The 27,433-nt window shown below is 39.2% G+C and overlaps 2 protein-coding genes across 2 annotated transcripts in view; one reads left to right on the plus strand and one right to left on the minus strand.

Annotated features, from left to right (window-relative positions):
• IFT140 (intraflagellar transport 140) overlaps positions 1-27,433 on the plus strand; it is a 70,041-nt gene that overhangs the window by 25,189 nt on the left and 17,419 nt on the right. The window lies entirely within an intron of this gene.
• On the minus strand, positions 120-26,525 carry TMEM204 (transmembrane protein 204). The gene is made up of 3 exons (XM_068699449.1): positions 25,413-26,525; positions 13,634-13,789; positions 120-2,357 (listed from the first exon to the last, which is right to left on the minus strand). The coding sequence occupies exons 1-3, from the start codon at positions 25,684-25,686 to the stop codon at positions 2,113-2,115; spliced, it is 675 nt and encodes a 224-aa protein (XP_068555550.1). The 5' UTR covers positions 25,687-26,525; the 3' UTR covers positions 120-2,112.

Consider the following 27,433-nt stretch of genomic DNA (forward strand, 5'->3'; position numbering starts at 1 on the left):
GTATACTCATTCTTTGTCTACAACGCATTGTAAACTGTATCGATCCTTTTTTACTAAATGGGGAGAATGAATAACTTTATGATGTGTCTAGAAAAAAATCCCACATTATCACTAGAAGAGAATGAACATTCACAACTTTATTATACATCTAAAATAATCACAGTAATACCAAGTATTACGAATTTATTGACCACATAGATGATTTTTAAATTTAAATGTACATTATTATAATACGGATATTGCAATATTAGAAGAAATAATATAATGTCTTTTAAATATTCCAATAGTTTAATTTTAAAAAACCCTGCAATTAATCATAGCATGTTGTTTCTAGAAAAGATAGAGCTTTTCCAGAAAGTAATGCAGGCAAATGAATACAAGTTTTAGTTGGTTTTTACAAACCTACTGTTAGAAGAAACTCTTTGTCAGCATTGATGTATTCTATACTGATAGTCTAGAACAACACAATTGTTCTGGAGCATCAGTCTCTGCAGAGTGTTGCTGACTTTGAACATGATGCAGAGGAGCAATTGGAGGTGAGTTTCTTATTGCATCAGAACTGAGTTTGAGAACAGAACTCAAGAGCCAGCTTGATTATCACATTTTAAGTGTGGCAGAGTATGGAAATAATAGTAAAGAAGAGAAGCAGTGTACTCAGCTGGGAGCAACACAAAAATCCTAAACAATTTATGACTTTCACAGCTCACGTTCACAGCTCAGTCCTTCGAATCTGTCGGTAATTGTACTCTGAGTAGCATCTGCAGACAGCTTTTAAACATCAGCCATTGTATATAGTTCCTGTATCTTAAGGATTTTTGCATAATGGTTTTTGACCTGTTGGCTTTTCTTCCTGAAAGTTGCACGTGCAAGCCTTGTGAGCCCTTGGGTTTGTCAGGGTCAGGCTAATAAACATCATGTCTAATTCTGAAGGTGCTAATTATTTTCATTTTGCTATTATATGAAGTGACTAGGCAGGTCTTTTACCTTATCTCAAAGTCCTGTATTTGTCTTATTTTCCAGTTTGGGTGATTGAGTGGCAGGTACTCTCCCAGTATTCTGTGATTCTCTGAGCATTGTTAGGCAGAGCTGGTTTCCTAACATATCACTCTAGTCTAGAAATGGCATGTCAAATGTAAAAGTGAGCTGTGAAGAAATTTATTTGGGCTGAAATACAGGTTCTTAATAATAATTTCCAGTAAAGTAATTATTAGTATCTACGATTATTAGGGAGTCCAGGTAGCCACCTTTTGAAGATATTTGCCCACAGTATAAAGCTGAACTAGATTTTCAGCACCTTGTATGGCCTGTTTTAGCTGCATACCCATTTAATTTTTAAAGGCATTTCTATCTAGATACAGGAAAAAATGTCATAGAATATCCAGAGCTGGAAGGGACCTATGCGGATCATCGAGTCCAACTACTATAGGATAAGTGCAAACCTCTCTCTTAGGATACAAAAGCAGTATCTAATAAAACAGAGGTTAATTCTGCAGTCCCTTACTTTACAATTAGAATGGTTAGAGTTGTAGTTTTTGCTTTGTGCTGTATCGTGAAAGCAGGTGTTACAGTTGATGAGAAGTTCCTTGAAGAAGGGTGGGTGAATGGGATAGAAGACTATAAAGAGCCAAGAAATGTAGACAGCTGTTAAAAATTGTCACTTATTCTACAGTGAGTTTTCTGCTTTCTCAGGTTGCCTGTTAACTCCAAAGTGACTGATTGTCACTGGTCTCCCATAATTTTTTATATCATTAAGGGAGCAAGATAACTTTATCCAGACAGAAAATGTTAGGTTGCCTCTTTTTATTGTCTTATTGCATACGCTGTCTGCTACAGCTGAAGCCTGCTGACATGTAGCTGTGATGCTGTCAGGATTCTGACAATCCAATTCTGTGCTGTACAGCAGATGAAGAGGGCAATATAATATATATAAAATTATATGTTTTATACATATGTATATAGATGGAGCCCATCCAAATAGTAATTGAGGGCCTCTGCCCACAAGAGTGAGCTTTGTGATGTCCTTCAACCCTTACTTTTAAATTATAGCATATATTTATAGAAAACACCAATACAGATCTCCTTGGAGATCTTCCCTGTTCCAAGTCCATGCTTTCAGCATGGTGACTCGACATAGTCATTTTCCAGGCCACGGCGAAACCGAGCCGTCAGGGTACGGCTAATGACAATGACCCGTGGTGCCATGCAGTCCTCACGCCTATGAAGGATGTTCCATATGAGGATGGCAGCTGCCAGTGTGGCCAAAAGACAGGCTCCGATGTTCAGGTAACAAGACCATGAGAGGTTGGTGTACGGTCCAATGCGGTAGAAAGTCACCAATCCAATAACCAGGACAAAACCTGCAAAAAGTGTGAGATTTTTTTTTAATGAGTTACTCTCGAATTCCTATAATGGCAAGGTGACACAACCCCAATGGTCATGAATCTGTAAAGCCTTTCCCTTCTTTTTACAATATGCCATATGTGTTCTTTAACTCATGTAAACATGATGGTACATGCAAAGACTGGATACCTAAAAAGCAGTTTTAATGATTAATTTACACCTATTGACTCTGGTTTAAATTTCTTACTCCCACGCTATTCCTGCTTTGCTGGAGTTCAAGTTACATCCCCCCCCCCCCCAGTTCTCTTATCCTACGCAAATAACCTCTTTCTTATTCCTGTTGCCTTCACAGAAAACACATACACTAATGATAATGATTTTTGTTTGTTTAGAATATAGTGAGTTTATTCTCAGATTTTGAAATGTTTATTTAAGGCAAGCCACTATAGTTAAATGCAAAAATGAATAGCTGAGTGTGTTCATAGAAGGGAGGGGGGGGAAAGCAGGTGAAACAAATGGGACCTAATGGTTCTGATTTCTCTATGCTGGCAAGTGTTATGAGAGGATAAACCAGGCTTTTGAGTTCTTTAGAAAAAGATGAAAAATACAGTGAAGATGAAAGATGCAAGTTGGAAATGAAATGCAAGTAGGAGGAAAAAAAATCAGTCATCACTCAAATAGGCATGACACTTATTCTGAGAGTCATTGTGAAATCTGAATATTCCTTATAAATAGATATAATATGAGTATTAATTTGGGATATGTCTGGCATTGTTACTGTTCTAATGTCTGCCTAGATGGTAGTTTCTAACTCAGTTGCTTGCTACACCTTCTCCTACAGTAGCATGGTCCCACAGACAGCATATACCAGAGATGACTCGAAGTAAGACATTTCTCCTGAAGGATACATGAGAAAATAGATTCTTACATTAGGAACAGGTCTCTACTGCTATTTTTCTAATCTATAATAGCATTTGCTGTGAAGGAAGACTAAAATACTATGGATGAGTTTTAAGTTGTTGAGTTAGTTTTAAGGACAGCAATTGACATAATTCCTTGATTATTTTTTTTTTTCAGCAAGATTCTCTGAGGCATCATGAATTCTAGCAGTTATTTAATTGTTCATTTGTAACTAAACTGAACAAGTTTCATGAGGGAAAATTGTAGCCACACGGAACACAGTTACAGAAATCACCAACTTGTCCAATAATTGTGTGTTAGTGCTCCAAGGAAAGCTGTGGGCTTCTTGGATTCCCTGTGAAAATGTATGAGAACTGGAAAAGAGGAGGCCATTTTAACTTTAGCTGTGTTGGAGATGGGGGCTTAATTAATAATTAAATAATAAGTATTCATAAGTATACAAGTTGGAAAGTTGCTTCTTGGTTCCTGTTTGATAAAATACTGAGTTATGGTTGAGGTAGAAAAATCATGAAGTGTTTGACAAGTTTAAATCTTTTCTTTTTTTTTTTTTTTTTTTCCAGTAATAACTGCTGGACAGCATGCTGTGTATCAGATTATGCGTGCTTTTAAAAAAAAATTTAAAAAAATAAAAATCTCAGTTTCTTGAAGTCAGACATGTTATCAACGTCCTTGGACTGTAGAAGGTATATCAACTGTCTTTGAAGGAGTCAGTGTTTCTGAATATTCATGGGCTTTATCTCATCATGCAAAAGTGGAAGCGTTCTTTCCTTCATGCAGTGAAAATCCTCACTGAAGCGTATTTGTTGTTAGGGTATTCACAGAATGCTACTTTTGTATCCGAAGCTAGTTGGTTGTGCTCTTCCTTTTCTGTGAAGCTTCCTTGAACTGCTTTTGAATTACTAATGACTTTGCTCTTTGGTGTTATCTGGGTCTTGTACAACTTTTTCTTTACTGTTTACAGTAATGGTGTATAAGAAGGTAATCACAGCTGCGAAACAAAACTGTTGTGACTCGTTTTCAGTGCAATACATTCAACACTGCGTTCTTCCTCTGGAGTTCAATTTCTCCTTAGGCACATAGTTGAGGGGACAGGTGAAGATCAGATCCTGTATTTGTGGAACACCAACACCAGTTGCTCTTCTACAGGTTGTAATCCACTTTTCAAAGGGTGATAGGTACCATTTGTCTCATATAAAGACAGGAAGCCAAGAGAAAGGGAGGTTGGTTGTACTTCCTATGGCCAAGTTGTAGACCTGTTCCTTTTCCTCCTGATTTAAAATTCTCAGAGGAAGGAGGGTATTGAGGTACAAAACAAAAGACTCATCTTACTGAAGAATCTGCCTGGCGCATGGCAGATGTTTGCCATCAGTTTTCCTCTTGAGTTTTCATTTCAGTTCATGTTTCACAGGGAATTCCCCCAGAAGGTAAGTATTTAAAAACAAAACAAGGTAATGCAAATCATATAGCCTGTCAGAGGCACTGGCTAGACTTGAAATAGCTTAATTCACATTCATTTTTAAAGTTAAATTTAATACTACTACTTAAGGAGGAAGGAGCTTTGAAGCCACGCTGTGTTGCATCAGTGGCCACTTACAAATACCGCTAAGGACCAGTTATACTTCTTGATAACAGTCCACTGTATGCTATCATGCAGTATTTGTCGCATGCTTTCTTGGCAGCAGGAGCTAGGTTCGAGATCACCAGTTACATGGAGTAACCCTGATATGCCATGTCTTGCAGCTTAAAGCCCAGTTATTGATTTGCAACTGCTGCCTTCCCCACTTCAGGTTTACAGGTATTTACTGGTCCATCTAACCTAGGTAAATAATGGTTGATCAGCACTTCCAGTTTCCTTACTGGAAGTCACATCTTCTTGTGAAAGCCTGCTGGGAAAAAATGTCAGGGTTCCTGGTGTGTGTGAGCTGTGCTCCCTTGGGCACGAGTTTGCCCCATTCTTTGCTCACTTAGTTAAGGCAAGCAGCAGTCTATGCACACTCCTTTATGGCACTACAGAGGTAAACAAATGCTACAGGCATGCTTTCAAGATTTAAACCTTTTCTTTTCCCCAAACACCTTTTTCCTCCTTATGTATCACTTACAGCAATTGCTGTCCTAGATGACAGCACATCTCTGCTAGATGGGCCAACCTCATGAACATCCTTCCATCTGATGGAGAAATTATCCACCAGAAAAAAGGACTAAGGTTTACTTACAGACCCCAAAATAAAACTATTTATGCTAGCAAGACTATTTCCCGTCACAGGCCTTTTTCCCTAACCCTAGATCAGATGATCAGCCAGTGGTGCAACAGGCTTCCTCTTCTCTTGCAGTTTTGTGCCAGTGTCTGAGCAGGAGGGAACTGGGAGGTAATCAGTTTCAGAGCTCCCTGACTTGGCAGATATCAGGAGTGAGTCAGTCACTGGGGCTCTTGAGTGAAAAACATAGGATCTGTATTCTGACTTTGCCACAGGCTAGACAGGAACTGACAGTTAAGAGAGAAAAAGCATGACTGAGGTGGGAGTGTTGGAAGCACATTACCCCAGAGTGTTTCCACAATTAATCAGGGAAAGTAGACTTTTATTTTGTTGGGCCTCTTATATAGCTATATCCAAGGAGTGCTCTGTTTTGCCAGATTGATGGATAAAACCTCACAACTAATTACATGAACATGCCGTGTTCACAAATCCTAGGGCACTGAAGCAATAATAACCAGTTTCTGTATTGAAAGGGAATGAAACTGAAGTTTGACTAACATTTTATTTTTTACTAACACAACTATAACAAAGTATTTTCATGAGGTTGCTATCTTCTGCTTTGTGTACTGTGCTAGGTATTAGTGTAGCTTTGACAACGTTTTACATGTAATTTGTTGCCTTGAATATTTCTGAATATACACGCAGTGTATCACTTGTGAAAATCTGGTGTAGGTAAAATTCAGCGCCTACTGGTGGTTGTGTGATATGGGCATAACGCAGTTGTTAATGTAAATATGCCAATGCAGAATTCGGCACTGATTTGAGAAAGGCTTATTTGTATTGGCACACTTTTAACCATGCACTAAGAATAGCTTCTCTGTCTCCCTGATTGCAGTGACTAAAGTGATTGCAGTGATTTTCACTTTAGATAAATATTTGTAATATTGAACAACAGTGTCTGAATTAAATTTCAATGTTCCAATAAAATACTTGGAGGAAAACAGTTATTGCCTTCCCAGGCTATTTCCCACAGGTAACTTCTACTAAAAATAACCAGAAAATTGCTCTACTCGCCATAAATCTTTTTTTTTTCTTAATTCATGATATACTTTTATTCCCTTCTACAATTGCAGCATCTACTGTGTGATATGATTAAAGACACTTTTTAATCCATTATAATCTTTTGTTCTACAAAGCATCTCAGTATTGAAAAAGGGAGGGGATGAAAAAGTGAGAGTCATGGATTGCAAAGGACTTTTCCTATGGGAAAGCAGTTAAAGTATCTGTTAGAACGGTGTCACTTCTTGCTACTTATTTTAAGAGTTGTGGATAGGAAACATTTCTTTAATACTCAGTTTAGTTATGAGAATATTAATTTTTTTCTAGGTTAATTTCATTTCTGTTGGGTAGCCGTGACAGGACTTTTAGATGCATGGCTGAATTTCCCTGTATTAATTTAATTGGAAAGAAGCATATGTCAATCAGCTTCAGGTCACTTACTGTGTATTGTCTAAAGTCTGCACAGAGGCCAGATCTCTACGAAAAGTCCTGATGAGATTACTTAAAGTACTTTATTTTCCCATAGAGCTGCTGTTTATCTCTGGTTGTTTCCCATCGGTAGCAAAACAAGCCTGAACAGGGGGTGCTTTTCCGCTGGGGAAGGAAACAGATAACAAATTCACTAGGAAGACTTTTGGTTGGGACAGTAGTTGACCGTGTTGGAGGGGGTGGGTTTAGGAGAATGCTGCTTTTTGAACTTACATTTTACATCTGTGTACTGAACTTCCTGTTCGACTGTAGCTGGCTGTAAGCCAACTACAGATTTTTAATATTTTACAAGAACTTTCTTAGTCGCTTTCTACTTGTGATGATTTTTTCCAGACACACCTTGATTTGCATAGATCTTATTACGACACTGATACTGCAGTCTTAGAAGTCTCCATTGTTTTTTGGGGGGGATTGGTAGAAAGTCTGTATCAGGAACAGTGTTAATTTGCCTCAGGAAGCACAATCTCATCCCCCAGCTCCCTGCTATGCCAGAGAGCACACAGCGGGCTAATTTATCTGGATGAAAAAGCCAGCTTAGTAGGTCAGTGCGAGAAGGGTTTATAATCCTTGTCTTTACAGCTTGTCCCATAGGATGACTTTCTCTGCCAGGAGGAGGGAGAAGGAAAATAGAGCAGCCAGGCTGTTGTTCACATTTTGCAAACGACCCTTGTGCAGTAAAAACGGTGAACAGGGAGGGGAATGCTTAACTCCCTTCTCTACATACCCAGCAAACCTTTACAGGGAATGGTTTAGCTGCTGGGAATCGCGAGCTTAGATAAGCTGCTTGTAGAATTTCAGTTTTATTTATCAAAGTGAGCTAGATTCCCAAAGTTCAATTGCTGGAGGAATCAATGTAAATGATTAATCAGTTAATACCTTTTCCTGGATCAGCTTGGCACAAAACAGTTGTTAGAGTGTAAGGCAGCTGCAGTGCTTCTGTGATACTTCTGTGCTCTTTGTAGTACCAGCCTGACAGCTGTAGATGTACGCTTGTTTTGGCTTACAATGTCCTAAGGACTTGAGTAGACTTTGAATTTTTATTTGGATATTGTTGAGTCCAATAAAAGCTCCCAAGGATTTTGGTAAAATGTAACATCTCTTAGAAATTACACAAGTTATGAGTAGCAAAGCTTCTTGGGGCAATTGTGGTATTCTTTGAATTTGTCAGTTCATCTTTGTAACCCTGTAAGGCTGAGAGACTTGTTGTAAGAGAATGATTTCTACGTTGTTAGTGGAAAAGGAGGTGCAGACCACTGTTTAAGAAGTGTAGGTCTACTGACAGTGAACTTTCTTTTCCTAGCTACATTCTGGAGATTTCCATAAATATAATGCCAGTCCTTGAACTGAAGGTTGAAAAGCATTCCCTATGAATTAGACATAATTTCTGTTGGCCATCTGATTAAATAAGGATAAACGTGCAGGCTTGCAGCCCAAAAGTTAGCTGCAAAGACTGTTTGGCACCTGTGAAGCACTGGCAGTTTGAGTCAATGGAAGTTCTGCTTTTGGTCCAAGTAGATCGTGTGTCAGACACAGGTGAGAGCTCTTGTCAGGTGGGGAAAAAAGGAAGAAAAGCAAACTGCAGAGAGAAGCAGTCATTGACCAGTGATCCTCCCAGAAATGTTAGTGATGGTAATTTGTCTTTAACGATGAGCTGTTTTCATGCGTTTTTCAAGAGTTCTGTCCTCTCCATCTTTTGAGGCATCAAAGGATAAACAGGAGTTTAACTTTGGCTCTAGCTAAATGACTCAAGTTGAAACTTTTTAGCAGGCATCTTCATAAACAGTAAAATCAGTACTTGAGTTGAACATATTTCATATGCTTCTTTCTGCATTACTGCATTATTTCTAACAGTCATAGCATGCATGCCTTATACTTGCATATTTATCGGTAATATATTATTACCATATTTCGAGTTAGAATGCGCCCTTGATGTTGAGATGTCACAACAGATTGTCTGCTACTCAAATCTGTATTTAGACGTGAAGAATACAGGCGGGAAATTTTCCTGCTGCAGTTGAAGAGTTCAACACAGTCCTTGTGAGATACTGCCCTTCCTAGCTTGCTGGTTCAGCTGTTCATGTGACCCAGCAGTCAAAACAAGCAGGATAGTCTTCCATGTTTTAAGATCTTTCATTTTGCAGATATACGAAAGCAAGATCACTTTGAGATTTGCAATCCACATAAAGAACATGCAAGTTTGGTGTTGAGGTAAAATAAGTGAGAAATAAAAAAAGCATTTACCGCAAATCAAGCAGTCAACTTCTTTCTTTTTGTTATGATTTTTAGGTTTAGTATCATTTATTTGCTTCCTTTTCAGGAAGTGTTAGGCTGGAGCTCCATAGATCTCCTCATAAAACAGATCTGGCTTGAGGGTGTTGTGAAGGAAAAAGGTGGAAGGAAGTAATACAGAAATCAGGATCATGTTGCTATCACAATTATAGTCAGCTATATTCTCCAATGGCTGCTTTGCTCTTCTGTGCTGCATTAAGATTTTCTGGACATCAACAGAGCTAAAGTTGTAATACCCAGAAGAAAATGAGACAGTAAATAAAGTAAATGGTTTAAAGTGGTGTTGGTTTTAAGGCTTAATAGCACAGACATAAGAGTGTGTATGAACTCAGGTTTCCTGTGATTTGTTAGGGGTCTAGAGTGAAATACACTGGCAGATGGAAAACACAGCAGAAGTTGCAGTGCAAGGCTTGAAATTCAAAAGAGGTAAAATTGAAACTTATTTGGCTCAGTAGGAACACAAAAGGTTGTAATCTTCAGGGTATCAGGTATTAAAGTAATTTAATGCTGAAAAGTAATTGGAAGGAATATTAACCATTATTATTCAGACTTATTCCAGTCTTGGACTTCCAGAAACTAGGATGAGATCTAATGTTATCCCAGACCTCCCTACCTGTTTCTAACACTTCCCTCTGAAGTCTAATATTCACCGTTGTACAAGATAGGAGACTTGGCTAGAATACATTAGGTCTGATCTAGTCTGGTAGGTTACTGCTTGCAGTAATTTAATGTTGTCTGAAGTGCTCTTTATTCCCTGTCCTGTTGGTATGGGTTTCCCTTCACAACTACTCATTGGATCCTCATCTTATATTCAGCACATTGAGTTTTTAACAGTTCCTTGGGGAAAAAAAAATCAAAAACCCTCTAGAGAGAAATTTCTGAGCATTGACACAAAATTTCGCATACAACACTGGTTCCATTTTCACCACATTGCTTTTCCAAAGCAAACAGTTTGCTTTCCTGTTAACTGGGCGGTGTGAGGTTGTGGAGCTTTGGAGCTGTGCGAATCCCATTGCTCTCCCAGGAGCAACACTGTTTGCTCTCTTCTTTCCTTCCTCTTTGCTTCCTGGGGCTTTTATCTTCTGTCAGAGGTCTGTCCTTTTTGAATGATTGTCAAATATTTGTGCAGGTTGTAGAAGTGAAAAAGCAGGGGAGCCTGGAGTCATCACAAGCTCTTGTGGGATCAAACATGGTTGATTAGAACTTGTGATAGAGTTTGGAAGATGATACTTAGTATGCGTAGTTTTTTAAAACAGAAAGGACTTTTGTTCAGACTACAGGAAACTGTAATGAAACCCACACATTTGGAAAAGAAAAAAACAGGAGCTGGATGCCTGTTTTTTAAGTATGTGGCAGGATGACATCTGAAAGTGTAATGAATAGGAATCATCCAGACAATACTCAAATATGTAATAAGATCCAAGTATGTACATTCTATGATCTTAAAGGCCTTTATAAAATCACTGAATAATCTAGGTTTTTAATACTGTTCTTCTCACACAAATGATCTGTCTGCACTAAAATATAACCTCATGTACACTATGGCTTTATCCCTTAAAATGCCATCCCTTCTCCATTTTACTCAATGTGTAGGGAAAGCAGGCTTTTTAACATGACCAAAATTCATGGAATTAAGGTTTGGTGAAAGCAGAGAGTCTTTCCCAGAAATTTAATCTGTAGCTGCTTTACTGTTAAATGAGAGTTAGCTTGTTTAAGAAGAGTCAAATCAGCTCTTTGAACCAAGTTGCCTGAATGCTGAATGTGATCAGCCAGAACGCAGCTTCCTGAGAAGTGGTGACAGAAGACTGCACTATAATATAAATGAAGTAGGGTGGAGCTTCACCGTGATTTAACTTGGGCTGTTTCATGAACAAAGTACTTTAAATAATCCGTTCTCTTCTGATGCCTTGCTGTACTTTGAAAATGAATGGGAGATTACCAGCTTGGAATGGAGGCTCAGAAGTTAAGTGCTACCCATGGCTTACAGGGCAAGAGGCAGTCAACTTTCTTCCACTTCATTAAAAAAAAAAACAACAACAAAACAAACATGGTGTCCTAGATGTAGCAGCAGTTATTCGTCAGAGATACAGAAACGTTGGACTTGCTCACAATTTTCACATTTTGTCTGGTATCAGACAAATAGCATATTAACCATTATGTGTAAAATGTGTGCGCTCAGTCTGAGGGATTTGTTTGATGGGGCTGAATTTTTGGCCAGTTTGAGTGGCCTGACATTCCAAAGCACATCTTTCTTTCTGAAAGAGGAAAAAGCCTCTTCTGTCAGTGCAAGCTGTACTCTGAACTGTCTGTCCTGTGAAGACAACCCTTACTGCCTGAGGGCAGTTGCAGTTCACACACCACTGTCCTGGCAAATTAGAGAGGTTTCAAATAAGTCAACTTTATACTGGGATAAGGGCAGATATTGTGACTACTTTTTTTTGTTTTTTTGGTGTTTTTTTTCTTTTTTTTCAAAATTTCTATCCCTAAAGCTGGTAGTTCTGGATGTCTGTAACGAGTTTGTTTTAACATAAAATTCTCATTAAGCTAATGAGATATAAAATTGAAGCTGTGTTACTGACTGCAGGGCAGAAAACCGTCTAATGACAGCAAAGGAGAGCATGCCATAATTGTAAAGTATGGGGGGAGAGCTAACCACCAAAGTCATTGCATCACTTCTGCAGATGGGAGAGCTTTGATTCACGCGGCATGACGTCTTTCTTTGCAGCTGTCATGAGCTGCCAGATCCATCTCCTCACACCTTTTGAACACAGACAAGCAGATGAACTTCTTGATTCAACAACTTCTTCAGCCATTCTCATTAGTGTTTTGCTAATCATTCTGGCTCTGGCTTTCTTCCCTTCTCCCCTCCCAGCACTGGGGATTTCAAGGTTCAGCTTGCATAACAGGTAATAGCAGGCATTTCCTTCTCCTGTGTCGGGATATCCTGGCGCCCTTCAGTCTCTCTCTGACTGTGTTTAAAACAGACTCCAGCACAGGAAAAAAAAAAAGTCTAAAATTAGCAGCCTCGATAGAATAAAGGCACAGGGCTGTCCACTGTGCTGTTTGTCAATGAAACAACAAATCTAAACAGGGCCAGAATGCATTTCCTCTGTGAAAAACAGACATGTTGAGTTTGGGGGAGGATGGGAGGGAGGGAAGAGTAAAGCCAGCATTGCACCTGAAGATCAAGGAGAGCTATGCAAAAGGTATCCAGAATTGTAAAAGTCCATAGCATACATGAGACTGGAGGGAGGCTTTATTACGGTGAGGCTACATATCTGGCTTTTGGTTTTACTGAACTGATGCCTGGGGGTCTTGCTGCACCTGGAATCTGGATCAGCTGCTTTGAGTGTTACAGAACCTCTGTTACACCAGTCTTCTCTTATTTGACCTTCAGGTTCATCCGTACCAGGCGGTTATTGCTGTGGGAACCATATTTAAATAACCTGGGCTAGATTCTGGTCTTGCAGCAGGGTAAACTGTGGATCTCAGATTTTTATCATTGTAAATATTCAATGGTCTTAAAATTCAGTTTTGACTTTTTATAAGTGTTACTTAATTATAACCTGTTAGTTACGTTGATAACAATGTATGTCTTAAATATGATCTTGTAAACAGTCTGAGTGTTCCACTCCATTAATCAAAGTTTCGTACATGGATAGTTTATAGGATTGGACTTGGTATAATAAATCCTGAGTGACTTTATGTAATAAAGATTCTTGCCACTGCTCTTAATAAGATACCGTGATAAAACCATTTCCTCTTTTCCTCAGTCATTTCTGTATAGTCCTCATCTACAAGAATTACTGTGGGGAATTTTATTTATGACCGTCACTGTTGCAAGTTGACTCCAACTTTCTTTGCTAGATTGTAAGACATCTCTCTATCAAAACCCAGCCGATCATGACTGAGTAAAATTCAGTTACCTGAAAGCAAATAATAGTGTTTCAGGAAAATTCCTGAAATGTGTTCTGCCATTCTGCTATGTTTTCAAACAGCTTTTTTGATATATTTTTCTCTGCTAACCTATGGGATTATGCTGCATTGATTTCATTTCTTTTAGGCTTGTGTTCCTGGTTTCAGAGGAAATAATATTGGCTTGTTTTTCTAGGCTGGCAGAAGACTCATTCTGATATTTCCAACATAAAAGCTTCTATTCATGTAATGCAGAATCATATGGGGAGAGCTTTTAAGAGACAATAAGCTTACTTTTAGATTTAGGCCTTTTTGCTATGCTCTATCACTTGAAAGATTTTTGAAGTAAGAAAATCTTTTTTTCCTGGATTTAATAGCTATAAAGTGGTTTTTTCCATCAGAAAAAAAAAAAAAAGTGTACTTACTGGCAAGCTGGAACACAGCAGCTATGGCCTCCTCCCACCACTGGGTATCCTGAGATATGATGGGTATCTCCACTAGACCCAGGACGAAGATGAGCTGGCCAGCAGTCAGAGCAACAGTAGCAATGAGGTTACAGGCACGCATCATGTCAAACTGCACTAGGGAAACATAAGAAGGAAGACTAAAGTTAAAATGATTAAAAAAAATAAAGGGGGCAGGGAGGCGGTGTTTCAAATCCTGGCTAAGCAGGTATGTAAAATGTATTCCACAGAAAATGTTTCTCAAATACTATTCCCACTCCTGGCAATCCCTTACTCTTAACTGCATTTCCTGTGGTCTGATTAGGGGCAGATTTTCTTTAGGATGTGTTGAATATTTTCTTTAGTTAAACAGTACCCTGTAACTGTTGCTTCAGAGCAAAACAATCTCATATGAAGCAAGTAGCTAATTTTGAAGAACAGCCTGCTGAAAGCGTTTGGTTTCTGCCCTGTGAAGATTCTACATGTAAGTAGTAGCCAGGATTGTTTAGGGCAGGAACTGTCCTTTTGTTCTGCATTTGTATGGCACTGATTGAAATGGAACCTTTGTTCATGGTTTGGGTTTTCAAGGCTCTAAGACAATCATACCACAGGGAAAAAAAATAAATCTGTAACACTTGAAATATTTCACCTAGTCCAACTGGATTGTCCTGAAACATTTTGTGGACTAACACTAACTTATTGCTGGTTTAAGAGATGCTGATAATAGAACTTCATATAGAGAATTCTCAACTTTTCCTTCTTTTAACATTTAACTAATCTTTTGGACACACTGCAAAGACCATCGTATGTTACGCCCCCTGTGTAACAAAGGAGAGATTTACATTGAAAGATGTCAATGACATCTTGACAGTTCCAAATGAGGTGTTCTTGTGCCATTTACATGTGAAAGAAGTTACATGACTTCATATATTTATAAATATTAAAGAACAAATGCAGAAATAATTATAGACATAAATACCTCGAGTCTTGGATAGAAACCTGATTCAGCTGGGTGCTGAATCGAATATATTCATTGCAAAGTTTGGTACTTTTAGTCATTTTGTTTTCCTACTTTTCCTGTTAACCTGGTGGATGTCCTGTTTTCATCCTTTTCCTTCCTCTCTAGCAAAAGGTAGGTTTTGTAAATATCATTGTGCCAGTTCAACATCTCTTGCTAATATGTTGTTGCTATTCTGAAAGAGAAGCAGCTCAATTTGTAAGTCGTGTGTTAGAAAAGGAAAGGCTCAAGACATGAATTGTCATGTGATTTTTCAAAAGCAACTTAAGTGTTTATGATTGAATTTAAGTGCACTAACCACCAGAATTATATTTTTCTGGAGAACTGTAAACAAAAATTACTTCTCAGTTAGATAGCTTTGCCTAGGGACTTTTTTTATTTTGGCAGCAGGATTCGTGGATTTCAGTGTCTCCAAAACTTATGAGGCATTTTTCCTTTTTACAGAATGACTTGGTGATGTCTTTGTTCCTATTGCCCATTGCTGTGCAGTAAAGCTTTGTAAAATTTGTTGCGCTAGCTTGTTTGTGGTAAGGTAGGCATATTCCACCTTACATTTATTGGAACAGTCCATGACTGAGGAGCTGATGCCTAAGAAAGCAGGCAGAAGTGGAGAAGGAGAAAAAGGTTTGGAGTCAAAGTTTAAATTTTGATCTCTTCTGTTGTTTGATTAAGACTTAATTCATGTTTGCCAAGTGCTTGGATATTTTCCCTCTTCGCCACCCTATTTCTTTAGCTAAGGACTGAAGTAAATTCCTGATCCTCTAAGGAGACTGCCAAGAAGTGCAAAAAAACAAAACTTGATATCAACAAGAGTAAATTTCATAGTGGTAATCATTCAGTCCAGTCTTACTGTTGTGAACCATAAAAATTAGTTTAATCTTTATTTTCTCTTCATAGTTCATGTTTAGCTCCTAGTCTTGTAAGAAACCACTCATGATTTAATTAAGATACATAGTCCATTAAACATTTTCATATTGAATAAAGTCTTAAGATGATAAAGCTGTTTTTGTTTTTCCTAGTGAGTTCATTTCTGACCAGAGAAGAGAATTATTTCATTCAGAATTAATTTGCTTGAAGTATCTTAACTTTCAAAGTTGCCCTTTGTAGCAGTAAATGATTCTGATTCTATGATTCCAACTTTTGTCATGTTCAACATTTATAGCTCATGGTGGCTGACTGTGAAATCATGTTTGGAAGCCTGCTGAGCTTTGTAAATACCAGCAAAATCTTGAGCATTAGGAGTATTCTGCATTTCCACTTAAATGGATTTCTGTAATACTTCAAGGAGTGGTACTTTCTGAAGTGAAAATTAATTACTTTTAAATGAGAAATATACTAGAAATAGCAGGCTTACAGCCATTATTATAAAAGTACTTGCATTTGTGACAGAGCTATCTGTGGTGTCAGATACAAAAAATACTTGGTTCACAGCCATAGGGAATTCTGTTGCCTTTCTGCATGGTGTATGCATGCATTAGAAAACAAAGCAAACAAACAAACGGGGTTCTAAAGCTTATCACAGAAATATGTACTGCCCCTTGTCATAGAAACATATTTGTCTTTACTGTTACCCATATCGTCTTTTCAGTGTAACAAGGGTAAATTCTCTTGCCTTTGCCATAAGTATTTCTAGCACACTAAAACAGCAAGTTTTATTTTGACTAACTCAACTGCTTTCCACAAAATTTGTTGTAATTTAGTCTTTAAATAATAGTTGAGTGATCACTGTCCTATTGCTGTTGGAGTGCATTGGATGTGTAACATCTTTCTTTGCATGAACAGCAGATTTAGGGGTGCTTTTTCAACTCACATCCACTGCTGTTTGAAGCTGCAGAAATACAACTAATATTTTAGATAGCTGTTGCCTTTATCCAAAATGGTCATACATGGAAAATATGGGAGTGGAGAGCGAAAGAGGAGAGAGGGCTACTGACAAAATTAACAGTGTACAACTCTTAAAAGCTCCCTTTTTTTCTCAGTGGAACTTGCTGACTTGTCTGAGTCTGGATCTGCCCCTCGTGTTTGCTGTGCTTAATCAGTCATTGCACTTCGCATGTTGTCATCTCAGCACATGATAATTCTGTTTTGTGCACGTGCAACCCTGACCTGAGCTGCAAAATGAAACCCAGCTACCCACCCAGCCACTGCGCCATCCAAAAAGGTGGTAGTTCTGGAAAGCACCTATGACTGCGTTTTATTGAGGACAACCAAAAAAAGTGGACAATGCTGGTCAAGGATGGGAATTAAGCATGCAAATGAAAAGCATTTCTTCAGAGCCTGCACCCAAAGGCTTAAAAGATGTAAAACATGCTGAGGAAGGCAAGGCCACAAGGCTGGTTTTGCTCTTGAGTGACCAGTCACTTCAGGAATAGATAGCTCTTATCTTTCAAAATATTTTGCTTTTATTGCATTTTTTTTGTAAGAGCTGTGATATTTGGTGTTTGTCTGTGTGTCTTTAGTCTGTCTGTCGATATTTTAATTTTTATGTAAAGCGAAAATTCCTCAGCAGCCAGCTGCAGCCCGTTCCAATGGGTTTTCTATAATTAGTATGAATGTAGAGTAGTCTGTTTGACCATGTCAAATGTTCTGCTTCATTTACAGTAATTGTGATCCCACTACAGCCTCCCATGTCCATTACAAACTCTCATTCTGCAGAATGATTTGTACTAGCCACCATATGTGAGAACGAGAAGTTCATAGTGGTTGTGTGCACAAGTACGGGTGGTATTTGTATGAACGATTAGCTTCTAGAATCTATCATCTAAGACTGTCATGATGGCATAACTACTTTGGACATACAACTTTTTTGTTTTGAACTCGTTAATGTCACTTGTCTCCTGAAGTTTAACCGTCTAAAGCATTTCCTATAGCTAGAAGTGGATGCTTCTAGCAAAATAGAGCTGGACACCACCAGGTGAATTTTTCCGTGCCTTCCTTCACCTCCCTTAAAATGTGATATAGCTGTTGAGAAATGGAAAGGGATAGACACAGAATGGCTTCAATGCTCTCTGGAGCTGTTGTTAAGCATTACAAAGTGCTGGTCTCTGACTTCCTTTTGGAAGCGCATCTGGATCCCAGTATGCTATGAGAAGTAATTAATTCATGGTCAGGGATTCTGGCTGTGTTTCTTGTACAGGTGGGTAGTAAGGGGCACTGTCTAATGAATTCTGCTTTGTTTAATACAGTCACCAGTCAAGGGTCAAAACCCAAACTCCAGGGATGAGACCAATTCCAACTCCCCATTGCCTTGCTAATTTCCTTGACCAGAATTATCCATCTGGATTAGGAATGCTGATTTGACTTTAATTGCAAGCAGCAGTTTTGTTTTATGTTACATGATAGCACCCAGGTTATTTGTGCTTTGCAGAAGTAGGTTAGTCATATCGAAGAGTAATTTGCAGTGTTTTAGAATAATAAGAAGGATGATCTCATTGAAAAATCGGGTTATGCTAATTGCTGAAAGCGTGAGGTTTTCTTCCCCTGTTCTGTCTGCGGGAATTGAAGCTTTTGACTGATGCACAATGAAAGCACAATGTATGAATGAAGGAAAATAAGCAGCCCAAGATAACTTAGTAGTTTAAAACTTCCCCTGTGAAATAGCACTTTCAAAAATTTTAGTGCAAACTTCAGTACATCTTCTGCAGCTTCCTAAGTTACCAGCCGTGGAAAGAGATGCTGACCACAGTTTCACTCCCTATGTGTGGCACAGTGTCATACCTGAAGTTATTACCACGACTGCGCAATTTACTGCATGGCATCAAAGCTGCAGGAGATGACTCTGAGTGTGCTATTACCCTAGTCCTGTTTTCCATGATTTTAAATTTAAAAATCTGTTTAAACTTTAGCTATTAGAAGTTGACAGGACTGGTGACAGGACGAGGGGGAATGGGCTTAAGTTGCGCCAGGGGAGTTTTAGGTTGGACCTTAGGAAGAACTTCTTTACCGAAAGGGTTGTTAGACACTGGAACAGGCTGCCCAGGGAGGTGGTGGAGTCACCATCCCTGGAAGTCTTTAAAAGACGTTTAGATGTAGAGCTTAGGGATATGGTTTAGTGGGGACTGTTAGTGTTAGGTCAGAGGTTGGACTCGATGATCTTGAGGTCTCTTCCAACCTAGAAATCACAGAACCACACAGAATTTCTGTGATTCTGTGATTCTCCACAACACAGCCCCGTTTTTCTCTTTATGAAAGTTCATTATGCATAGCTGAAGTATACTGCCATCTTAGGCTGCTGCTGTCACTGTATCCATACTTTAGGATATTCTTTTCTTGAGGAAATTTCTTTCTTGTATCTAGTGATTTTTTATATATATATATATATATATAAATGGTTACTTTAGTTGCATTTAACTTCAGTTTTCTTTTAATCTCAAAAATTACACTTTTTGGTATCTATTTAAAAATTATTTCAACTGACTAATACTTTTTATCCTTTTTTAAAAAAACTATTATATATTATTATTATATTAACTTTTTTTTTTAATTATTCAGTTATTTTTCATTGTTAGCATAAAAAGGCAAACTTTATAGGATTTCTACTGGTGATCTCTTTTTTATGGTTCTATGGTTTATTGATTATTCAGTGAGTCACTGACTATACATACTAAAATGCATCTGTCTTCATAAATCTTCAGTGTTTGTGCATGTCTATTCTGGAAAGGAGGATAAAGCCTGCCTTGCTCTTCTAAAATAGTCCTAGTCTTCTAATTAGGGATAGAACTATCAATGCTTCCTGTCCCTAAGCTGCTTCACTGCTTTTTGTAAGAGCCTGTTTTCAGTTGCTCATAGCTTTGCTAGACTTCATCTTCTTGGGCTGGGTGTCTGCAGGCTGAGATCATGTGCTGCTTCTGGTACAGTTTAATCTAAGTAGGCTAAGTAATTAGATTTTCGCAGATGTAATCAAGGCATTCTGAGTACATGGTTTTCATCCGGAACTTGACGTTTTGTTAACGTGTTAGCCTGAGAAGGGATGCATCTCTTGCTGTTCCTAAGAAATTCACTCCAATAGGCAGTCTTAGAAGTTTTAGTACACGTTTGCTTAACAGAACTCTAGCTAACAAATCTGCTGAAAGCTCAGGAGTGCTAGGTATATTCATCACATATTACCTTTAGTGAGCTCATAGCTGTCACAGAGCAGGGGATATGCCAAAAAAAATTGACTACAGTCTTCTCATGTGTTCAGCTGAGCTTCTAGGAATCCACTACGTTACCAGGCGCTGGAGCTGAGGGCAGAGTTAGTTCTTTTCAAGCTCTGAGTCCTCGCTGTGTGGGTCTGGTGAATTCCATTTCCTACTCCTGCCCTAGGTAAGCTATTTAAAAAGTAGCCATCTGCTATGTCTGGGCTTTATCTAAAGGTTTGAAGTCTGCATATGATTCAAGTTAGGGTTAGCTTGTATACTTGCTTCTGTATAGTGGTGGTGTTCTTCAGCCTTCCTGAATTGATTTAAAAATCCACATTATACAGACTTCAGAAATGCAAAGCCAAGCATCCAAACATTAGAAGCCAGCAGAGTACATGCTTGCATGAGTGGGATTGCAGTTTTTTCTCAGGAGCTTTGATTCATTCAGTGCATGAAAGTACAGCGCAAAAAAAGCTGAATGGGTGCTATGTAAACAGTCTCTCTTTGGCTTCTGTCTTGCTGACTGTTGTGTATGGTCTTGCAACAAAGCTGAATTCTGTGCTGGAGAACTCAGTTCTGTATTTTGTGAGAAACACTTCTTTATCATTCTAAAAAATCTACCCAAATTTTTGGCAACTAATTTTGTGTTCCTCTTGTTTTGGATGTCAGCATTGTCACCAAAGGTCAGATGGGGATGAAGTTTCCACAGCTCACATGGAAATCAGCTGGAGCTGTGCCTTGAGTTTCAAGAGCACCATGAACATGCAGAGTATTCTGTTGCTGGATGGATGTCTTGCAAATTAGAAGTCAGTTATTTGACTTGGTTTCATCTCCTAGATATTTTTCTGAAGTGTGCAATTTATGATCTTGTGGTAAAAATTTAAAAAATATATAATCTGTGGAAAATGGGAAAATGCCTTCTGCCTCGCTTCCATTTTTTCCACACTTACAAAATTATTTTAAAAAAAAAGGGAGGGGGGAAGGGGAGGAGGGGACGAAGTAGTTTGGCACAATTGAATGTTTGATGTTGCAGTTGGACTTGATGACCTTTATAGCTCTCTTCCAACTGAACTCTTTAATGTAACAGTTTATTGAAATCTTAGGTGCATTGGAACTTTAGGATTGAGCTCATCTGAGCTTGTATTTCCTATTTGAATATTTAGTTTAAAAGGTGTATAAATCTTTTTTTGGTGGAGAAAGGAAGAATTTTGGTTTTGGAGTGAAGGCATCTGCATCAACTATTTTCAGTGTAAATTATGTTTAAGTTTTCTTAAATTTCTTAACTTTTCAAACAGAACATTAAGAATGCGCCTATATAAGGATCAGTTCTAACAGACAAGGCTCTTATATAATTCCTCTTGAGATATTGGTTGAATACATGTTATGACAGTTCTGCATGGTTATAAACATCAGTGGATTGGTTATAAACATTTGTGTTGGTGGCTGTAATAAAGGTACTTAATGTGAAATGTTTGGAAGCTCCTTAGCCACTTACCCTCCTAAAGCTTTAAATGAATTCAAAGCCTCAGTAGTGAGGGTAATGAAATAATGATTTCTCTGATATTTGTGAAACATGTGAAGATAACTGTATTGCAACATTAATTATCCCAAATTAGCCTGAATCCCAAGAAGTTTGTGAATGAATCAACCAAGAATGTGGCATATCTGCCCACAGCAGGGAAGATTAAAGTAGATGATGTTTACGGTCCTTTCCATCCCAAGCCACTTTTATGAGTCTATGAAGTTTCTAACTTTATACCAAAAAAAAAAAAAAAAAAAGTATACAACATAGGAAAATCATGTTAAAATGAACGTTCAGTCTAAGGAGAGTAGGTGTCTTAAAATTTGCCTCCAGAAAGATTGCATATCGGCCTCCACTGTTACAGTTTTGTGATTTCAATTATTTGAATGTTGATCATATTGCAGATGTCAGGAAGGGAAATCACAAGCCTGGAGCTGCCAGCTGCCTGCATGGACTGCATCTCTGTGTAGCAGCCTCAGCAGCTTACTGGGCAGCCTTTGGCTATTTTTGTTCTCATGGTAGCTGTGTTCTCCCAGTGCAGTGTGCCTCCTTTCTTCATCTGTATATGTTGAAAAATTAATATGCATCTATAACACACTCAGCTGCTGGACGCAGACTGGTTTCTGTACAGCCAAACTTTGCAGAAATTCCTAGTGGACAGTGGCATTCTCTAAATTGCTGCCGATGTGAACAACTGTCAGCTCGTTGTTCCCACACAGAGCAGCATCCTGACTTAGTCACTGCACTTCACAATGCAAGTGTTTGCATAAATCATACGTTGAGGCTGGACAGGTGTTTATATTTAGCCCTTACAGGAGTCACGTAGTCATTCGTGACCCTGTGCCTCTCCCTGTCACTGGTTATTCTGTTTGTCAGGACTACAAGTGTCGTACTCTGGGCATCTCCCTGTAGTTGAAATAAGCATCCCACTGTTGGGATTTTCATTCAGTTCACCTGGAATCCTGAAGAACCAAGCAAGGTTGTAAATCATTTTAAATGCTTCCCTATTCCTGCAGTTCCACGCTGTTTGTAGCGTTCTTCGGACAGAAAGGAACAGAGTGTGACTGTTGCTAATGAATAAATCAGCTCCATCTGTCCACCCAGTCTGTAGCACTGCAGGGCTTAAGGGCATAGCTGTACTGTGCAGCAGGATAAAAAACAGCTAAGCTGATTTCAAGTAATCTGGTGTGTTCACACAGTGCAATGCAGCGTTACCAGCCTGGTGGTGGGCCAGGATGTAGGTAACGGGGGCTGTGCAGGTCTGGTTTGCTCTGACAAAAATTCCTGAGACATGCTGTCTGACATAGTTCTTACTGTGTGCATGCTTCTACTACGCTTATGAAGGGTTAAGAAATGTAGACAAGAGCCAAACTGCGTGGCCTAATCTTCTGAGTATTTGTAATATCTCTGGAACAATCTCTGTAACCTTTGGCAAGTTTCCTTGCCCTCACACAGATGACAGAAGTGTTAGGCTACCTGGCTAAGTTTCCTTGGAGTGTTTTGAAGAGGGAATATGCCATCTGAGTTCAGTAAAAGCCTTCAGTTTTGCATCATCTAGTGGCTTGTCCACGTTAGAAAAACTTTGATTGGTATCCTCATAACTGGGCTCTGATTCTCAGCATAAACAACGATTTCTGATCTGACAGACTGGTGCCACTGAAATGGAGTTCTCACCCCTAAGCACACCTGCATCACTCAGCTTGTGCTACGAGCAGTACTTGCTGGACTCGCAGTACCACAGCTTAATCCAACAGAGGAATAACCAAGCAAAAAAGCGAACACACTAAAAAATTCCACTCTAAACCTGTTTCCTTGCTGTTAGCCACGTGAATTGGTTCACAGAAGCTTTTTAGTATCACAGATGGTTGAAGGAAGGGTGCAGGAACTATGGCAAGAAGGGAGGTAAAGGAAGAAGTGGATAAAGGAAGGGGGGAGATCAGACCCTTCTGCCAGGAGCAGTAATGTTTTAGCTTGAATGGAGTTGAAGTACTTCCCCCTGCAACCTAAGTCACCCACATTTCTTTCATGTTGTGTTTTGTTGAAATCATTCACATTGTTTAATTTCCATCTCATTTTATAGTATCACTGACTACCCTCCCTGGATTTCTTTCTTTCCTGTTTCTAATATAGTATGGATATAACATAATACAACACAGCTCTGTCCTCTGAAAAGGGGTTTTGCCAATGATTTCGGTGGGAGAAAGAGCAGGCCTTTAAGTTGTATTCAGTGAAAAATAGGATCTAAGACTTCTCTGCCAGTAATTGAGCCTACTTGCAGTAGCATATTTAGTGGACTGTTATTTATGTGGTACTTGTACAGGAGTCATCAGTATATGCAAAAGCTAATTCTCAAAAATACTAAACCTTAACTCTTTGAGGACGGAGTTCAAAAAGTTGTTTATATATATGTATTTATATACACATATATGTATTTATATACACACATGCGTCATTATTAACTGACAGATGAGGATTGCTATATATACATTACTTAAATAATATGTGATTTTGTATTAAAGAACTTATTTAAAATGATGAAACCATGGCTGCAGAATTGGGCCCATAATAAGCATACTATCCATGGAAACATGTCTTTTTTTTCCTCATTCTTTGTTTCCTCATTAGATTGTCATGGTACAGCTGTAGAGGTGAGATTTTCTTTTTCTTAATGCTGTAGAGACTGAAAATTTGACTTGTGCTTACTCTTTGCTTTCAGATTAAATAGTGAATGGATGCTTGATGAAACGAGTCATTGGGTTTCAAAGTCCTTGTTTAACATTTGAAGAGCTTTTCTTGGTGTCAGTGTAATCATGTCCCCAAAAGAATTCTCTGTAATTGTCACTTTTAAATTTAAAAATTGCCTATCACATTTTGGTTCTATTTGACGTAAGAAATTGCTATATGCAAATTGCAAATAACTTGCTGTATGCAAAAATGCATACAATTTTGCTATGAAACTAGTTTTTCTATGCCTATCTTTATAGTACCACCCATCTTTTGAACCGTGCGTAGCAAGAAATACAAGTTTGCAGATTTTAAATGCTGCAGGAGCCAAATTCAATATGCAGGAGCTTATTCTAGCTGTTAGATTAAGACCGTGTACTTTTAAAATTCATTAATTGTATGCATGTTTTTCAAGTTAGAACATGGCTTATAAATAATAATTGGGGCAGTGATTAGAGTAACGAAGTTACAGGTAGACATCAAGGAATTTTGTCTAATCCTATTTGTGATGATTTGATATTGCATAAGTTCTTTTAGTTAAGCTGGAAGTCATGTTTAAGCATTTATAACAGTTTTTAGCACATGTGAAAAAAACTTACTGCACTTTTTTTTTTTGGAAAACATGATGTGGTGTGGGCCCACAGTAAAGCTTTTTTTAAATTTTTTTAAAGAAATTCCTCTCGTATTTTTGTTTAGTCTCCAGAGGGATATAAGAGACTTAAAGGAGGAACAGAGTATTTTGTTCTTTCTCTGCTTTTCAAACCATGAAAAAAAAAAAAATCACTTCCTTGAAGGATTCATTTAAAGCACTGTTTGATTTGCCTGAATGAACAAACCCCAAGGCACTGCTGTGCTCAAAACCCTTGTCTGTTATCAGCTTGTTTAGATGCCTGCATAGAAGCCAACTGCTGAAAGCACAGGCTTTCAGTGGAGAAAAGTTCTTGGAGTTAGCCATAGTTAAACCAAGGTGTCAGAGATGAACACAAGTATTCCAAGCATAATTCTGCTCTAGTTTAATGAGAATAGGGTCACACCCTTCACATCATTAATATAAGGGGCACTTTTTTTATTGCTCAACTTTGTAAGTCTGCAAATTGGCTTACAGATTTGATCTTAACCATTTTTAAACTGCTCAGTTTAAGCTATATGTATTCTTAAGATCCCACGAGTCTGAATTTGCAAGTGAGAAATGTGTCATGCTTAATGATTTTCATATGATTAATCTTAAGAGGTGTTTAGGTGTTTAGAATCGGATGGTTAACATTGATCACAGAGAGCTACATGGATGTTCTGCTTAGGCTATAAATTCCTCATGACCCAGTACTACGTATCAATGACAATCTAGTAGAAGCAGAGAAGTCAAGAAATTGAACTTACGTTTGACAGTGCTACGAGACTCCTGGAACCCTGCTGATTCTGAACCCCAGCCCAGGGCTTCACACTCGCGCTCCTCCCCTTGCCCATGCCTGGTGCTTGCACCTCCTTTGCTCTTTTCTGCCAGCCAGCACATCTTCCAGAGCCCCACGCTGCGCTTACGCCCATCTTCCAGGGTCTGGTATACCCAGTTAGGAGTAAAGGCAGCTGCGTTGTTCAGAATAAGTGAGACCAGGGCTACCAACACAGCTGTGGCTACCAGTTTCTGGACAGTCATATCTGACTGTCAGCTCACTGCCAGTCTCTATTTGCAGAAGACACAAGGTCTCAGTCAGCTCCAGCACATTGAAATTGGACTTGAAATGGAGGCAGCTTCAATATGATGTTATGAATGGCTAGAGGACATCACCGTTCATTCTCAAAGTCAACTCCAGAGGTGTTTCTGATCAAGCAAATGAGAATTTTGTGAGGTAGATAGAATTCCATAAAATAAAAGAACACAAAAGAGCTTTTTTTAGGTTTCTCCGTCCTTCCCGGCTTTGGCTTATCCACCTTCTTGCACTTTGATAAGCAATGCCAGTCCTGTGATGAACTGGAAGATAGGGACTTCCATTCCTTGTGAGACAAAATTCCTTGTGAGGCAAATGGAGGAGGACTCCAGTCTTGAAGCAGAAGAGCCTGAACTGCTGCTGGGGCGAGGGAGGGAGAGCTGCTTGCCAGCAGCGTGCCTCAGCCCTCAAGAGCAACTGTGCAGAGCGCGGATTCCTCCGAGTCAAAGAGCTCCAAAAGCCTTTTCCAGATGCAAACTTCAAAATATCCCTCGAACACCGACAAATGTCATTCTCAAATTGCAGCTGAACTCCACGTGAATGCTTTCATCCCAAAGAATTATGAAAGTTTGGTGTATCCTGAGGAATTTGCTCTGCTGTGTCCCTCTGAACGCCTGACTGCAAGTGGCAGGGACCAGAGGACGGGCTGCTGTGAGGAAGAGGTCTGCAGCCCCCCCCCCCTTCCCCCAGCTCAGAGGAAATGGCTGTTTTTGGTGAGCCTCAGGGCGTAGTCGGCTGCAACAAACAGAGCCGCTGCCACAGCAGTCAAACATTAACAGGATGTGTTTCCTGAAAGGAAAAGACTATGGAGACTTCTAAAGTTGTCCCTCCTCCCCTCAGAGCGTCCCCCTCCACGCCTCACTCCTCCCCTCAGCCGGCAGGGAGGCACAGCTCCCGAGGAAACCATCTTTACAGAGACGCAGGAATCCCGAGACTCGGCTTGTGAAGCTTTAGGACTGCAGAAATAGATTGAGGAGAGGGGTTTTGAAATGCTTGTTACCGAAAGCAAAACGATTTTAGAAGTACTGTTGGCTGTCGAACGTCTTGATGAGGTGGTGGTGGTGGTGGGTGCACTTGGTTCCATCGGCCGCTCTGCAACCCTAGAAAGGAACTTGGCAGATCCACAGAAAATCTAAAGTTTGGAGATTCTCAACCAGATAAACAATTTGTGGGTGTCTGAAAAAAGTCACAAGTGCCATGATGTGGATGAAGCTGAAAATTGCTGTATTGTGTTGTGACCGCAGGGCCGATGTGCCCCTGAGCCGCACATCCCCCTTTGCTGTAGTCACTGGTGGCCCTGCAGTGTCTCTGAGAATACTGTCTGAGCCCTTTTTCAGTGCCTGGGGGATGTAAGAGCTGCTGTGAGTTGCTTAATACAATGCCTGTGTTCACAATCCAGTACAGAATTAACTGCTGTGTAACAAGCCAGGGCCACCAGCACCGGGTCTGCGTACGCTGGTTTTGAAGTGGCAGCGAACTGTTCAATGTCTGTCAGCTCCCAGAGCTGACCTGCGCTGCAGTGAGGAGCTGTGTGTGTACCCTGCAGCTAGCCAGGGGCAAGGGAACATAGTCTTTAAGCTAAAAAAAAAAAATAAAAAAAATACACCACCATATAAGGTGTAACATTAAATAGGATATTGTAAAATGGTATGACATTCTTGTCAACATCGTGGAGAAGGAGGAATCCAGGCGCAA

This window comes from Anas acuta, chromosome 15, assembly GCF_963932015.1.
Source record: "Anas acuta chromosome 15, bAnaAcu1.1, whole genome shotgun sequence".
Taxonomy (NCBI): domain Eukaryota; kingdom Metazoa; phylum Chordata; class Aves; order Anseriformes; family Anatidae; genus Anas; species Anas acuta.

Excerpts from the sequence above, each read along its gene's own strand:
- TMEM204 (XM_068699449.1), bottom strand. The coding sequence starts at position 25,686 with ATGACTGTCCAGAAACTGGTAGCCACAGCTGTGTTGGTAGCCCTGGTC. Across the intron at positions 13,790-25,412 it reads GTCTCGTAGCACTGTCAAAC|TGCAGTTTGACATGATGCGT; the intron begins GTAAGTTCAATT and ends ATGTTTCCCTAG. Across the intron at positions 2,358-13,633 it reads TGCTGTGTTCCAGCTTGCCA|GTTTTGTCCTGGTTATTGGA; the intron begins GTAAGTACACTT and ends CACTTTTTGCAG.